General features: G+C 34.6%; 1 protein-coding gene across 1 annotated transcript; it reads right to left on the minus strand.

The window, feature by feature from the left end:
* Positions 1-3,594: 3,594 nt before the first annotated feature.
* On the minus strand, positions 3,595-12,849 carry LOC131624679 (pathogenesis-related protein 1-like; the record flags this gene model as incomplete). The annotated part of the gene is made up of 2 exons (XM_058895611.1): positions 3,595-4,046; positions 12,828-12,849. Coding segments are annotated over 2 exons (474 nt in total), but the record flags the coding sequence as incomplete, so codon positions are not given.
* Between the last annotated feature and the right edge of the window lie 2,352 nt (positions 12,850-15,201).

The following is a 15,201-nucleotide window of genomic DNA, read 5'->3' on the forward strand; positions in this document are numbered from 1 at the left end:
TTCTTCTAATATAACTTAATTTGTCATATTATAATGTTATAGATCATATTGAAAGATTATATATTTAGTGAGCATTGGTGAAATAAACATTCTACATAATTTATAATAAACTCAATGTATATATCATAACGGTTGTTTAGCACCACCGTCGCTAAATGATATGTGTTGGTTGGGTGATGCTAAGAATATCACAACGGTTCTTTAAAGTAACACCATTGTGATATGTAGCGCGTTACCTAGTTTATAATCAAGACCTCTTGGTCGTGATAGAAAACATCATACTTACAATAATCCCTACCTCACAACGGTTAGTTAAGTATGGTAGTATCCCTTTTCCAACCGTTGCAAAATAACTTTTACGTTGCAGTAAACCTGGATCTAGAGTCTGACCATCAACAATAGAACAAAGACCTCCAACAAAAGTAATGACAAAGCCACATGCACTCTAGACCAAATTTGAAATTTGGATCTAATATTGATTAATCAAGAGAATAGGATTCTAAAGTTAGATGAAAAGGTGCACGAGATCCCCTTTAACCTAATCGAAAACCATTTACAAAGCAAAACTACTTTTTCTCTCCACTTTTTACATATTTGTCATTGAACTAGAAAAAAATAGTATCAATTCGAGCCTTCCAAGTGATATAAACAACAACATATCAAATCATAGCAAAACCATCCTTAATCTCAACCTATCATCTAAAGAGAGAAAACTTTCAAAGAAATACTTGAATCTCTAGAAAGATCTACCTGCCAACTGTCACCAGAATCACAAAAAGATTTTATAAATTATCCATGTTACTCTACTTGATCTTTTAAATAAAAAATTATACTTTTAAATTTATTAAATTAACAATATAACAGAATAATTATATAAATCATATATAAGAATTATTAAAAGAATTTAAATAATATCTTTTATAGAAATTCGATAAAGTGTTTATTTAAATAAATTTACCATATTATTCCATAATCAAAGTTTTTTATTATTACAATTTACAGTTGGTATATTCAAAAGTAAAATAAACTTTTTATAATGTTTTGATGTAATTTTAAGATTTTTCCCACAATTCTATTGGCATAATTTAAACAAATAAAAATATGACTCTAAACTAATCAAATCATTCAAAACTTAACCCTATTGATTCAACTCCTCTAAAACATATCAAACTCAACTCCAATTCATCAATTTTTATGAGTTGATGTGTTGTTATAGATAAAAGTTATTTGTTGTTAGTAATAAAAGTTGTATGTCGTATATAGTTTAAAGTATGTTGTTGATGATTTTGTTGTTGTTAATAAGAGTTTGTTGTATCTTGATGTTAAGGATTGTTTAGAGGATGACTTTATTATATCTTATGTGGTTTGAGTGTTTTTTCAATCCATTATCGGATATATAACTTTTTGAATTGAGTTAGAAAGTTATAATATGAGATATTAAGTTATATTAAAAAAAATACATTGATCAATCTTATACAGGAGTTCTTTAGCCCAATGTCCATATTTTTGTCTTTAACGGTTAGAATTTTGTTTAATGTATATAGTTCTTCAACCTCCCCTTCCTTCACCTCTAATTTTGTTTGCAAAGTGAACTAGATGTAAAGAAATGTGAGTTTGAAGAACTAGGAGCACTGAAACAAAATCTAACCATTAAAGAGTAAAATGCGGATAATGGGCCAAAGAAATCTTATCTAACATTGAACGGTGTAACTTATTCATCTAATATAACTTAATTTGTCATATTATAATGTTATAGATCAGATTGAAAACTTATATAATCAGTGAGCCTTGGCGAAATAAACATTCTGCGGAATTTATAATAAACTCAATGTATATATCATAACCGTTGTTTGGCACAACCGTTGTTAAATGCTTTGTGTTCGTTGGATAGTGCTAAGAATATCACAACGGTTCTTTAAAGTGACACCGTTGTGATATATAGCACGCTACCAAGTTTATAATCATGGTCGCTCGGTCGTGATAGAAAATATCATACTTACAATAACCCCTACCTCATAACGGTTAGTTAAGCATGGTGGTATCCCTTTTCCAACACAAAATAACTTTTACGTATTAATGAACCTAGATCTAGAGTCTGACCATCAACACCAAAACATAGACCTCCAACAAAAGTAATGACAAAGCCACATGCACTCTAGACTAAACTTGAAATTTGGATCTAACATTGATTAATCAAGAGGATAGGATTCTAAAGCCAGTCTAAAAGGTGCAAGAGTTCCCTTTTGACCTAACCGAAAACAATTTTCAAAGCAAAACTACTTTTTCTACTTATTTCACGCTTGTCACAGAACTAAAAAAAATAATATAAATTCGAGCCTTTCAAGTGAGATAAACAACAACATATCAAATCATAGAAAAATCATCCTTAATTTTAACCTATCATCTAAAAAAAGAAAACTTTCAAAGAGATACCAGTATCTCTAGAAAGAACTACCTGCCACCTGAACAAGATAAATATTTTATGAATTAGCCATGTTATTCTATCTGATCTTTTATATAAAAAAAATTTAAATTTTAAATTTATTAAATTATCAATATAAATGAACGATATATATTAAATTTTAAATTTAAATTATCAATATTAAAAAAATTTAAATAATATCTTTTATAGAAATTTGATAAAATATTTATTTAAATAAATTTACCATATATATTATTCCATAATGAAAGTTTTTTATTATTACAATTTAAAAAACCGTTGGTATATTCAAAAGTAAAACAAAGTTTATATAAAATTTACACAATAATAGATTTGTTTATTCCATGATCTCTTCATCAAATAAAGGGAGACTGAGAAATTACATAAGAATTTCATTTATAAAATACCACAGTTTTTAAGACAGGTGTTATTAATTAACTCCCTACAAGAGATCAGTTATGGAGAAGAGGAATTATGGTGAATGACAGGGAGAAATTTTGTGTGTTTTGTTTTCGGGAAGACGAGAATTCTAGTCACCTTTTCGACTCGTGTTTAATAACAAGAAGAATTTGGGAAAAGGTATAAGATTGGATCGTATTTGGGAAAAGGCGTGAATATTAAAGCGGAAGAATTAAGGTCGTATTTATATCACAATCATAAGATTAAGGACTCATATGAAAACTAACAGTCGGGGTGATTTAGTTAGCGGTGATTTGAAATGTTTGGTTGATGAGGAACGCGATAATGTTTAACGGTAATATTTTCAATTTTAATAATTGAATTACGTCGATCATTTTTGTGTCTTGGAAATGATTTAGGTCTGTTAATGTTTCCTCTGTATGCTGTAATTTTCATGTTTAGAATAACTTGCTTCTAAGATCTATCAAGATGTGAGGTAGAGGAATTGTTTTACTGCTTGAAATTATTCCTGTGGCTTTATTGAAATCATTACTTATTGAAGAAGAAAAAAAATTGCAAGTTATCCATATGAGCAACTCACATTAACATTATTTATTTAAAACAATGAGTCTACAACTCATCATATATGTATCTTCTTTCACACATTTTATTTTATTTATTTATTTATGCATTTATTTATATATAATATGGATTTTATGATTGAACTTAAACAAAGGAGAATATATATGATGCACTCAGTATGGTCTCTGGCTACCATAGTTTCCAGGTGGATAGTAGTTGCAAGTAACGAATGTTCCTCCATTCTCACATCTAACTTTGGCACATCCAAGATTTGTTGAGTTTCTCCAAATAACCTGAGTATAATGGCCACACCTACCACCAACACAAGAGTTACTATTATAATCATAGTAGGGTTTCTCTTTCACCCACAAATTCACTGCACGTGTGCCATTGAATTTGCCACCGGTGCTAGTCGCGAGATTCTCTCCGTAAAGGCCACCACCGCCGGAGTGGATCAGTTGACAATCTTTGTGTTGATTAGCATAAGCTTGGGCAAAAGCAACGACATTCTCGTTCCAAACAATATTTGGAACACCTACCTCAGATCTTGCTACGTTATGAGGGTTCACATATTCGGTTATATGGTCTTGTGCATGTGCAGCATGAACCATAACAAGGGACAAGACTAAAACATAGAATGGAAAAATAAAAACATTTTTAGTTATAACAATAAATTTCAGAACTACAAAATAGTATGGGATGAAATTTTTTTTTAGTAAGCAAGAGATATTATTAATGAAAAAGGAGAACAAAGGGTTCTCCAAACCTTACAAGCGAATGCGGGAAAAGACCCGAACAAAAGAAAAATTACAAACCAACTATTACAACGAGAGGAAAAACAAAGGATCCGTAACAAACTCGTAATAGGAGAAATTGGGATGTACAATTTTACCGCAAAACATCCACTTCCAAGCTAAAGCTTTAATATTCCAAACTATATCGTTAATACTCCACCTATCCTTCCGAAAACGCACACCATTTCTAAGAATCCAAAGGGTCCAAACACAAGCAAGCCAAATCATTCTCTCCTTTCCTTTTGTCACTTTCTTCAAACGGAAGAAGGTATGCCAATCCAAAAAATTAGTTTTGCAATCTTCCTCATCCTTCTCCTTTTTTCCCACCCAACCGGCAACTTCCCACCAGACCTTCTTGACCACCCCATAAGAAAAAAAGAAACGCCTCATGTTCTCCCCACAATTGTCGCAAAGAATACAATTTAGACTATCCGCGGAAATTGCCGTACCTCTTCTCACCAAGAGATCTAAAGTAGGAAGTCTATTTCGGAAAAGTCTCCAACCAAACGCCTTCACTTTAAAAGGAACCTCCGATTTCCAAAGAATCCCAAACGCCTCAAGATTTTTGTCAAAAGGACCATGAGGAGTCCGAACACGCCTAATATACTCATAACATGAAGCACCCAAGTATTTCGGACCCGTATCCGCCTTTCCTGTCCACCCCACAGCATCCCTACCTTCCTTCAAACCTCCAAAGTCCTCCAACCGGCCCTTTAGAGCGCCATACATACTATCGGCCCCTTCATCCCCCAACACCCCTTCTTTCACACCTAAATCCCCCAATTCCCATATACCCTCTTCCCAACCTCCCATGGCCGCAATCGAAACCTTTTTCAAGCAAGATTTTTCAAATACAACCGAAAAGACCTCTCTAAGGGGTCTCTCGTCCAACCAAGAGGATTCCCAAAACGGAGTGGAAAACCCATTATACACTTTAAATCTACACTTGTCAACAATGGGATCAAACAAGGAAAAGGAATTAGCTTTAACTAATATGGACTATTTAACAAAAAGAATATGTCTTCTAAAAATACAATTATGGAAACGTATCTTTAAAAAGTTAAACATATTCTTGGTTTTCTATTTTAATCAAAATAAATTATCATCTAAATTCTAAATTTAAGTTTTTTATCATAATAAACAACTTTCAATATCTTCGCTTTAGTTTTGCAGAGGAATTAGGTTCATAACTGAGGAAAAATGCTATATGGTCCAATATGCTAAAGTATAGGTATCGTAAACCCGCGGTTAAGATGTAAAGTTATATTAAAGGGTGGTTCTATATGGTGGTGAGATTTAATTATGATTAATGATTGGAACGGCTCGAAGGGCCTCTCTGCTTCTGATCTGTTTTATTGCAGGGTCAAAAACGAAGAAAATTCGTCCTTTTGGTTTAATAGGTGGGCGAGAAATCAATCTATTTTGGAAGCTTTCCCAGAGTTGTATGTCAAGGTCGTTTCATTTATGTCTGTAGCGGAGGATGGTTCCTGGGTCGGTTTGGAATGGGTGTGGGATAGCAATAATTGATTGAAAGAGGAGGATATTGATGACCACGATCTGTTGCTGCCCTTGACAGATTCATTGCACCAGTTCATGCCGCAACAATTCGTCAAAGATTGGTGTTATTGGGATGTTAATGAAGAGTTATGGATCGAAGATTTTAACGTGGCTCTTTTGAGTAAGTGGAAGTGGAGAATTTTGGGGGGAAAGGAAGCTTTATGGTATAAAGTGTTGAAGGCACGTTATGAAGATGTGAAGATGCGAGTAATAAGCGGAGGGGGTAGAAATATAGGGAGAAGTTTCAATTCTGAAAGGTGGAAGGATATTTTGGCTTTAGATAAATACTCTCTTGTAAATTTCTTCTCGCGCGGATGTCGCTTTCGTGTGGGTAATGGTTTTGAAACGGCGTTTTGGCATGCTTGTTGGACGGAGGAGGGAATTCTAAAAGATTTATTTCCTGTTCTTTATTTGTTTTCTATTCTACAGGATGTTTCTATTGCAGCAATGGGAGGCTGGATTTCTAATTCTTGCAGTTGGTTGGAATATGGTATCCCTCACAGCATCTGCTCGGTTCAGCAGCTGGAACCGATGCTTGTTCTATTTCACTCTCTGCTTCACCGATATTAGCTTGATTATGCAGGGGTTGGCGGGGTTATTGTAGGCCCGTCAGTTTCAAGCTATCCTCTGCGCACGTCCTCTATTTTGCTTCTGGATGTTGTGTCTGCAGGGCCGGACAAGGAGTGTTGGATTTACGGCGACGAATGGGACTTCTCTGTATCAAGCTGTCATTGAGTCTTAAATGTTGATCATAATCCTTATGGCCCTTTGGAAAGGAATGATCTAGCTTTTGAGCTTGTTTGGAAGATGGATGTTCCCATAAAAATGAAGGTGGTTTTTTGGAGGTGTTTTATTAATAGAATTCCGACACGAGATGCACTTGAGATTAGAGGTATCATTTCTAATCCTTCTCTTCTCTGTGGTTTATGTGGTTTCTTTGCTGAATCGGTTAAGCATCTGTTTTTGGATTGTTGCGTTGCTTTTTGGTTTGTAAAGAGATGGCAGATTGGATAGGTTGGGAGGCGGTAAAGTTTGATAACATGAAGGATTGCTTTATGAAGTGGTATGGCTTTTGTAAATTTAAGAAAGTTTGGAAAGGAAAAGAAGGGGTTTTGTGGATGGCCATATGTTTGAATATTTGGTTGGCTAGGAACGGTATTATGTTTAGAAACGATTCGTGGAATATCAACGATATCGTGTGGAGCACAAAAATTTTGGTATGGAGATGGATGGTTATAGAAAAAATTACCCAAACCAATTGTAACTTTTATGATTTTAGCAAAGACCCTTTGTTGTTTTTATCTTAAGTGCTAATTGGCGGGTAATTTTTCTTTGGGGAGTTCTTATCTCGCCCTTCTTCGTAAGTTCGTTTGAGAATTTGAGTTCTCGTTTATCAATAAATTCTTGCTTAAAAAAAAATTGCATTAGTAGATAATTTCAAAATATAGTACTTTTTAATAAATTATTTATTACATTTATTAATTAAAAACATTTCTATTTTACTTTTTTTCTTAAAGAAACCACTACTTCCTATAAATTTGTTTTAGTTTTCTCTTAAATCCTACAATTTCTCAATTGCTCTCTTATTCTAAAACCGTTCACCAATTTTTTCTGATTTTATTCTCTCCATCTCTATTTTATTAATATTGTGATTTGATCGTGCATATGAGTTTCCTTATTATTTTCACACATTTTTTAGATGTCACACCAAAGAGAATATATGTTTTTACTTCTTCACCAACAAATTTATATGTATTAGGGTTCCTTTTTCCTCTCACTCTTTTTCTCTCTCCACACTTATATTAACATTCTCGGATTGACACATTTATCTCTGGTTGACACATTTATGTTACCATCTTTGTATTTTTATTGTAGATCATATTAAAATTCAACAAAGTTTTAGACTACAAAAGAGTAATGTTTTTGAGATTGAATTTCATGACTTCAAAAATTTCATGTCCAATTATAAAAAGGCAAGTTATATGTTGTACTTATGAGTTTCATGGTTGTTTTAGATGAGGCATTTGATATTTTAATGTTTAATTTGTACTACTAGGTTTAAGCACCGGAAAAGTGATTGATAAGGTCAATGAACATCATAGAAATTAATGGCCGGGTTTTTAGCCTCCGCAGATTGTTTTGCGGGAGTTGTAAAAACTGCCGTTTATATGATTCCCATAAATTATTGGTGGGGTTTTACATGATTGCTGGTATCCTATCAAATAAACTGAGGAGGTTTTGTTGAGGGGGTTATAAACCCCCGCAAAGTACTTAAAAATATGTAAAAGAATTAAACCAGAATACCGAGTTATTTTTTGTAAAGGGTAAAAAAATTATTATTTATAAAATTATCCATACATAAAAAAAACACTCATCACAAAATAAACAACAAGAATTATAAATCTACAAATCAACTAACATTCTTACAACAATCCATTGGTACATATCAAATAAAACATTTTATTTACAAGTGATCAAAGTTTACTTATCAAATAAATTTAAAATTGAATATACTTGAATGATTGAAATTTCTAACAGTGCTCTCATAATTTTGTCACATATTGAAGTCAAGTAACCTGACCTATGTATTGAATCACAATCAGCACAAAAATTGCAGATACTTTAAAGTGTTTCATGTACTTCTTGAGAAGAAAAGTTCAAATCAAGTTATGAAGAAAAACCAATTTTTTTGCAAGATACAGTCAATTTTATTTATTAATGATGTGATTTTTAGTTTTTATTTTTGTAATAATTGAATTATTTATCATTTTATAATTTAAGGCGTGGAAAGGGATAAGTTATAAATTATACATTATATTTTAATAATGTTTATATTAATTTTTGGTTATGTTTCTTGTTAAAAAAATCTCATTAATAATACTATTATTTATATTCAAAAATACTTTTTTTAATAATTATGACAAATAAAATTAAAATCGGGATGCTTACTAATTTTTAAAACGAAGTTTATATATATATATATATATATATATATATATATATATATATATATATATATATATATATATATATATATATATATATATATATATATATATATATATATATATAATTAAATGAAATTAGTTAATAGAAAAATGTAAATCAAATCAATTACTTTAGTTGTTGAAAAATAAATGATATAGAAACAAGTTGTATGCTAAAAAAAAAGATTTTTGCAACAACTTTGATTGTTTTTGAAAAATATATTATTTGCAAGGACTATAGTTGTTGTGTTATACCTAGTAAGGCAACAATAATTTTTGTTGCAAAAACATTGGTTATGACAGCGACATTAGATGTCGTTATAAATTTTTTTTGCAACAACACTTATACCAACGGCATGCAATGATAATTTTTTCGTTGCAAAAATTACATTTTGCAGCAACTTTGTATCTTTCTCAACAACTTTTGTCGCTGCAAAAACTCTTTTTTCTTGTAGTGTAATGGTTGTATTCACAAAGAGTAGCATAAATCTCTACCAATGATCTTCTGATATGTCGCACATCATAGATTCGATACTTTCCAGGACAACCATGTACCATATTAACAGTAGCTGCTCCATGAGGAGGCAAAGGATTGTTTCGTACATTGGTACCAACATCATGAAACGACAAGATACTAGCACGTACCAATCTTTGAACTTCAGCTTTTAGAGGCCAACAATCCTCTAAACCATGCCCAGGGGCATTCTGATGAAAAGCACAAGTAGTATCAGCTTTGTACCACCAAGGGATCTTCTCTGGAACTAGAGGAGGTGATCTGGTCTGAAACCAGGTTCTTTTGAATCAAAGCATGGAATAACTGTGTAGGTCATAGGGATAGGATTGAAATTCTTCCGCGGATACTGATTATGTCTGTTTTGTTGTTGCGGATATGCAGGGTTAATTGGATCTTCATTCATAATAGGAGTTACTGACGCAACTTATTGAGGTTCATAGCAAGCTTTTACTTTGGACCGACTTGACCTTCCATGGGAAACTACATTAGTATTCGGAGGAGGTGATCTCGTCTGAACCAGCTTCTTCTGAATCAAAGCAGGGAATAAGTTTGTGTAAGTCATAGGGATAGTGTCGCTACCGCGAAAATTAACAGAGTCGCCACTAACATATTTATCATGAAAAGGACGGAAATGCCCGCTAACCACAAAACAAAACAACGGTCCCACGACCAGAGAAAAAGGGTAAGGGAGTCGGTGGGAAGGTATTAGCACCCCACGCGCCCATCGTACTCGATGGTATTCACGCATGTGTCTAAAACTATGGGTGTGTAATAAAACTGCGCTAATCTGGACTAAAATGCATGCAAAATGTAGGGAAAAGAAAGAGTTATACTCGCACGGGCCCTACCCCGCTGCCTACGTATCCTTTTTGAGGAATCTGAGGTACCGTAGCTCGGCTAACTAGTTTATGTTTGTTTTGTGTTTTTTAGGTGAACGAGTTACATTCACACTCCGCTATTCGACCTTTGGAGACTTATGCTGGGAATGGAGCAGAAATAAGAAGCTCTTAAGAAAAGAAAATCAAAGAGCGTGGTTTGTGTTTTAAAGAATGCATGAGGAAGACCTAAGCTAAGGGGAAAAGCTTGCTACCTAATTTTATCATACAGAGGGTACAAGTCTAAACTAAACTAGCAACCTATGAGGAAGAAGGGAGGGCAAACAATAATATCAGACAAACAAGCTCTGCTCGTAAAGCAAACAAAACCAACAGTACTGACCGAGTGGTAGAAAAGCGGTCCCGCCATAGCCAATGGGATCAAATCACCCAAGTCAACCAAGCATTAGACCTCGCGAAAATGATCGGGCCATAGACAAGAGGAGAGAGTCCCTCTCAGTAACCAAGCCGTCACGGATCTGAAAGGAAAACGGTGCGCGCGTACACCGAGCATCAACGTCGAACAACGCGGGCTATAGGAAATGCGGGGGTCCGGTTGCATGAACCTTTTTCCTGATATACTCGATAAAAAGATCTTGTGCAGGTTCAGAAGCAAGCCACGCGTAGCGTACGCATACTGAACAGACTCGATGAAACTAGGCGGGGGTTGATTGCTAACCCTTTCCGCATGCCTTCCATGAGGACTTAATAGAGTGCCGTATAGGACTTATTACACTGTGACTCCCTGCCGCAAAGCACAAATATAAACACACCAACAAAAACAGAGCCTCTTTCGAGGGCTTGGCCAGATGCATGTCTAAGTCCTACTTCTCATGTTAAAGGATGATGCGAGAAAGCGATAAAGTTCGAGAAAAATAAAATGAAACGGGATCAATACCAAACGGATGATGATCCGTAAACTAAAGCGCAGAAAGGCAAAGAAACTGAGGATCCCGCGAGCGATCTAGCAAAGCAAAAGAAAATAGTCAGCACACCGATTAGCCATGAAAGCACACACAGGTTGATATGCGCGTCGAGCATAATCACAATACACCTGCAAGAGGAACAAGCAAACCAAACAAGCAGATATAAAGTAATAAAGACGTGTCTCCAGGATGAGAACACGAAGCGAGCAAATGAAATCGTGTTCCGTAAATAAACCAGAACACTCACGTAATAAGCATTGATCGGTGACTATCCAAATGCCTTGCACACTAGCACACAAGTTAGAGATAACAACATATCACAATCGGAATTGCGTTATTTGAAGGATAAACGAACAATAAGGGAGAAGCAAATAAAACTGACAAAATATCGACCGAAACCCAATTTAAACATCACCGATGGCTCTAGAAGCATCACTATACTCAAAAAAAAATATGCACATGCATAAAAACTCAAAACGATGCGAGCGATACAACAAAATGAAGTTGGAAAAAAAACTAAAAAAAAAGCATGTAAACGGTTACATGAATCAGGTAACCGGTTACATCACTGGCAGAAGCCATTTTTTGGAAAAAAACAGGGTCATGTAACCGGTTACATGAATCAGGTAATCGGTTACATCACTGGCATAAACTATTTTTTGGAAAACAGGGTCATGTAACCGGTTACATCACTGGCAGTGACGTAACATGGTCAAAAACAAGTCATGTAACCAGTTACATCAATCAGGTAACTGGTTACATCAGCACCAGAAGCAAAAAACAGCAAAATTAACATCCAAAAGCACTTCAATTATGCATCCAATAAGAGATGTAATCAAGCACGAATTAAACTCGATTTGCACAACGTTATGAGCATCAAACAACCACAATTAGGCATCAATCCACATAGATTTCAAGTCATCATCATTGATTATCAAACAACAAATTCATGCAAGCATTGTATCAAACACATAGTGCACCAAACTTGTATCAACATGCAATTGCAAGCAAAGTTTCAATGAATCTAACATTTAATCATCATCAACATCAATTAAGCGTAATCAACAACTAGATCTAGCATTTGAATCAAGCTAACATCAACAATTAAGCACTTAATTCAAGGTTCGAAGGCTTACCAGATGAAGATCTAAACCGACGCGCGAACACGAACACGACACGAACGCGAACATGAACGAAATCGAAAAGCCAATCCGGAGAAGAGTGAGAGAGAGGCGCGCAAGACTAGAGGAGGGGAGAGCTAATCCGAACTCGAGATCTTGATCTTCAATCCATGTTGCTCTTGATTCTTGAAGAAAGATGATGAATATCGATGAAAGTTTTATAGAATTTGTGGTTTTGATCCTTGAAAGTTGAGAGAGAATTGGGAGAAAGTGTTTATGAAGATTTTTGGTAAATTGAAGTTATAAGAGAATGTGAAGGAAAATAACGTATATAGTATGAGTGGTGAAACGTCCAAAACACCCTAAATTATATCTTTTTGGCCTATTTTTAAGGAAACTCGATTCGGCTCTGAATTCCGAAACGAAACCAACGCCATTGCGAAGATGACCAAATTCGTGACTCATTGCCGCAAGAATCGTCTCAATCCGATAAGCGATGAAGAAAATACGCCCATTTGAATGACGAGAAACGCCGATTCATCTGGTGCGACTGTGCAGAATTTTGTGAGTACCGCTCAAAGAACTCGATAAAACTCCATCTTCGGCTCGAAATCTGAACAAGCATGTCTGACGAAGAATCGAAGCTAACGAAATTTTTGAGAAAATTCCGCTGGAATGGACTTCATACGATAAAAATCGAAGAAGTTATAAATTTTCAAACTTGGCGCGACATACCCGAAAATGCACTTTTTACTGAAAGATTACGACGTTCTTCAAAATGCTGGGAATTTTCAGTGCATAACTGGTCTTCGGTCCAAACATATGAAATCTCGGTAATGATGGCATGGAGCTCCCTTTAAATTTTCGAGCGAATCCAACCAGCGGGTTGTGAGATATGAATTTTCTAAGGCCTGAAACCCTACATTCAACACCATTTTTCACTGCGAAATCTCAAGTAATTTGCAAATATGACAACCTTCCTCAAAGAACTGGATTCCGAGCCGAACATGAATGTTGTATATATCGTCGAAACAGTCGGGGTAGCACGAGAACTTAGCTCATATCACCTTCCAGACAGGACTTATGAATTTTCTCGTATTTTCATTGTATAAACCATTTTTCACATCGCGCTTCCTTAAAACCAAGAGAACTCTTTATTGATTTTCTTCAATTTATGAATGACGAAATAAACGTCATTAATAACTTATAGCTCAAATAAAGAGGGCAAATATTGGGGTGCAACAGATAGGATCGAAATTCTTCCGCGGATACTGATTCTGTCTGTTTTGTTATTTGTGCAGGGGCAACTAGAGTTGCATTCAGAATAGGAGTTACTGACGCAACTTGTTGAGGTTGGTGGCTAGCTTATCCTTTGGATTGGCTTGACCTTCCATGGAAAAATGCATTAGTATTCGATTCCTTCTTCTTTTGAAAGGAAGAGCCATACTCCTTCACACTGCTAGGTGAACCGTCACTTTTAACCAAACAACCTTCTCTTACAGCTTCGTCAAATCTAATACCCATACCCACCATCTCAATGAAGTCTACAAGAGCACTAGCGATCATCGTCTTGTAGTAGAATGGGCTGAGAGTTTTCAAGAAAATCTTAGTCATTACCTTCTCCTCCATGGAAGGAATCACATGGGCGGCTGTAACACCCTTCTAAACCCCACGGCAATTAAACAAATAAATCAGAGTTACATGTACAAGGGCGTCACAATTAATAAATAAAATAAAACAACATCTGTCATAGTCATGCATTCACTGAAGGAACATTTCATTATAACTCATAATTCATAATATATCATGTAGACACAGCGGAATAACATCATCTAATTATATCTCATCATCGATGTATTAATCCTCAAATAAATTAAACAAAAATGAGTTATTATCATAAACTCAAAAACAATGTTTCCCCCAGTGTTACACCTATCAGAGCATGACCCGACGCTAAACGACATATCGACTCATGAGCTAATCCTCACCAAGTCGGAGCCGCTATCCTCAATCTGAAAAATATAGTGTAAGGGTGAGTCTCATTCGCAATTAACAAATATTATTGCATTATAAATAACAACACATCAATAGTTATATTATTCACCCAATCCATCTATATTCAGATAATCCATCATCACACAAAACACACAATACCAATCATAACAACGAAATACATTCAGTCATGTTATCAAATTCATGCATATGAATGCAACTGACTCTATGCATGTGGTACCAAACATCACCAGTGGAAATCATCCACCGACCGATCTATCATCATCCAGATACGGCCCTGCCAGCACAAATTCCACACAATGGGAATTCTGCCCCTCGCTGAATCCTCTCATCATATAGGATTCAGCCCATGTTTATGAATGCATGCAACATATATATAACATACTTTCATCATCACCATTCTATGAGTAGCATCATCTATACTCATTTCATCATCATCATCATCAATACTAAGCATGTTCATATATACATTACATCATTCAATACAATCAATCATCATCACCATCATTACAGAACATACATGTATTACACTAATCATCATCATCAAAAGTAAGAATATACATGTATTCACATCTTCCAAAACAATTCAATCATCATTGTACAATTCTCAACAATCATCACATAATCATGTTTTCCAACACGTCTTATATTGTCACATCTCATCACATATGTCAACAATATATCATCCATCAAACGAACAAAGTATTCAAATCATACTCATATTATCACATGAAATATCTCATGAGTTCCATTACACAATCAAACAAGATCATCATACGAATCATGTTTAAAACATAGCATGTATTGTCATATCTCATCATATATATGTACAATACATCATTCATCAAACAATAAATTCATAATTCAAAATTAATTGAAAGCTACACCTCATTTTATCAATTAAACTCATAGGTTATCTCATAAGGTTCATCATACTCGAAACGGCACTAAAAACGGAGTTACGGATCAAAAGTTACGCATCATTGAACTTTC

Source organism: Vicia villosa, linkage group LG1 (genome assembly GCF_029867415.1).
Source record: "Vicia villosa cultivar HV-30 ecotype Madison, WI linkage group LG1, Vvil1.0, whole genome shotgun sequence".
Taxonomy (NCBI): domain Eukaryota; kingdom Viridiplantae; phylum Streptophyta; class Magnoliopsida; order Fabales; family Fabaceae; genus Vicia; species Vicia villosa.